This window comes from Trypanosoma grayi (genome assembly GCF_000691245.1).
Source record: "Trypanosoma grayi strain ANR4 Tgr_1756_V1, whole genome shotgun sequence".
In the NCBI taxonomy this organism is placed as follows: Eukaryota; Euglenozoa; class Kinetoplastea; order Trypanosomatida; family Trypanosomatidae; genus Trypanosoma; species Trypanosoma grayi.
The window spans coordinates 1-1,860 of NW_008827374.1; the positions used below are offsets into that span (position 1 = coordinate 1).

General features: G+C 58.0%; 2 protein-coding genes across 2 annotated transcripts; both read left to right on the plus strand.

Moving 5' to 3' along the window:
* Positions 1-37: 37 nt before the first annotated feature.
* DQ04_17561000 (hypothetical protein) lies at positions 38-520 on the plus strand (the record flags this gene model as incomplete). Its single annotated transcript, XM_009317607.1, has 1 exon — positions 38-520. One exon carries the CDS (start codon positions 38-40, stop codon positions 518-520), a length of 483 nt encoding a protein of 160 aa, XP_009315882.1.
* An 827-nt stretch (positions 521-1,347) lies between these two features.
* DQ04_17561010 (ubiquinol-cytochrome C reductase) lies at positions 1,348-1,563 on the plus strand (the record flags this gene model as incomplete). The annotated part of the gene is made up of 1 exon (XM_009317608.1): positions 1,348-1,563. The coding sequence occupies one exon, from the start codon at positions 1,348-1,350 to the stop codon at positions 1,561-1,563; it is 216 nt and encodes a 71-aa protein (XP_009315883.1).
* Positions 1,564-1,860: the final 297 nt, after the last annotated feature.

Here is a 1,860-nt window from a genome sequence, read left to right on the forward strand (position 1 = left end):
CTTCAAGTGCCACGGCGAGGCGTGGGTCTGCGACGCGATGCCGAACCCGCGGCAGCCGCTGGCGGCGCACGAGATGCCGCCGTTCCGCACGCCGTACCTCATCCACCGCGACAACACGCAGTGGGACGCGCAGAGCCCTGCGACGGCGGCCCTCTTCTTCGTGCGCAAGTTCGACCGGGTCCGCGTCGTCATCTACGAGTACGCCACCTTCGGCTACGTCGACCTTGACCTTATGGGGTTCGAGGAGCTCTGGCGCGCGGAGCCGAGGCCCGCTGCTGCTGTCGACGGCATGGACGGCTTCAACGTAGTGGAGAAGTGGTTCCCGCTCAGCGGTGGCACGCTCAGCGAGGGCGAGCTGCGTCTACGCCTCTTCCGCGTGCCGACGAACGCGGCGCTGAGCGCACGCGAGAAGATAGTGGCGAATGTGAACAAGGATCGGCGGCGCCGGGCGCGCGAGTTAGAACAAAGGAGAGAAGAGGTCGCGCGGAAGCGGTACAAGCAGAGCTGCAGTGTGATGTAAAAGTGAAAGCGAGGGAAGGATGGGAGGAGGAGGAGGAAGAGGGAGGGGGGAGAGCCGCTTTGCAGGTGGTGATGTAGTTGCTGGGTTTATTTCCGGTCATTGTCTAATTACTGCCTGTTCATTGGTGCGTTCAAGTGGCTGCTTGCGCCCTTAGAGTGTAGTGAATATTCGTGCAGGATGCGCGAAGCACATCGTACCAGTCCGATGCCTTGACATCTTGTTTTTTTATTTCGCTGTTGTTTGCATTCCATCTCTTGTTGTGGATATTTGCGACTGTACCAATGCTGGCGTTGCACATGACGGCTCGCGTCGCGACGCCTGCCCCGGTAGAGTGGGGCGGAGCGGGGGGCGTGGGCGGCAGCAGCAGCATCGCAAAGACGAATGAATAGAATGGGCGCCAAGAGGCCGTACCCCAGGTCACTCACACCCGCACTGTCGGGGCTGTTNAATGCTGGCGTTGCACATGACGGCTCGCGTCGCGACGCCTGCCCCGGTAGAGTGGGGCGGAGCGGGGGGCGTGGGCGGCAGCAGCAGCAGCAGCAGCATCGCAAAGACGAATGAATAGAATGGGCGCCAAGAGGCCGTACCCCAGGTCACTCACACCCGCACTGTCGGGGCTGTTCAAGTGCCATGCATGCGGCAATTGTTCCTTGCACCAACGCTGTCTCTGCTACAACTCCATACTCGCAGCTTACTCTTACTCCCTCCTTCCCACGTCGTTTTTTTTTTTTGTTGTTTTGGTGTTGTTTGCGCTTGTTTTGTCTTACTCTCGTTCAGGTGTGAGGGGAAGTCGATAATAATAAGAAAAAGGTCCAAGCAGGTGCGCAATGTCGGATGAGGAACCGCAAGACATAAAGCTCGAACTTGAGAAGAAGTGCCTGGCGAAGGACTGCAGTCACAAGGTGGTCGCCTACAACGAGTGCCTCGAGCGCATTAAGAGCATCCCCTCAGAAAAGGAGCCACACTGTTACCATCAGTACTTTGGCATTGTTCACTGCGTAGATGAATGCGTGGACCCGAAGCTATGGCCCACGCTCAAGTAAGTGGCATCATGATAATGTATAGGTCGTAGACTGGCAGTGTGTGTGTGTGTGTGTGTGTCGGTGGATTGCGTCCATGGACGTGCGTCTGTGTGTGGTCGTGTGTCTACTAGTTAGCGGATAGGAGGAATAGGCAGGCGGGTGGTGTCACTTTAGGGAAAACCGTGGACGGTAACATGCAAGGGGAAAAGAGGGGCGGTGGTGAGCGCGAGTGAGAGTGATAGAATGGAGGGAGAAAGGGACGTCTGTGACGACTTTGTTATGGCGTTGCCTGAGGAAGGGGCGGTGGGGCCTGTGCAC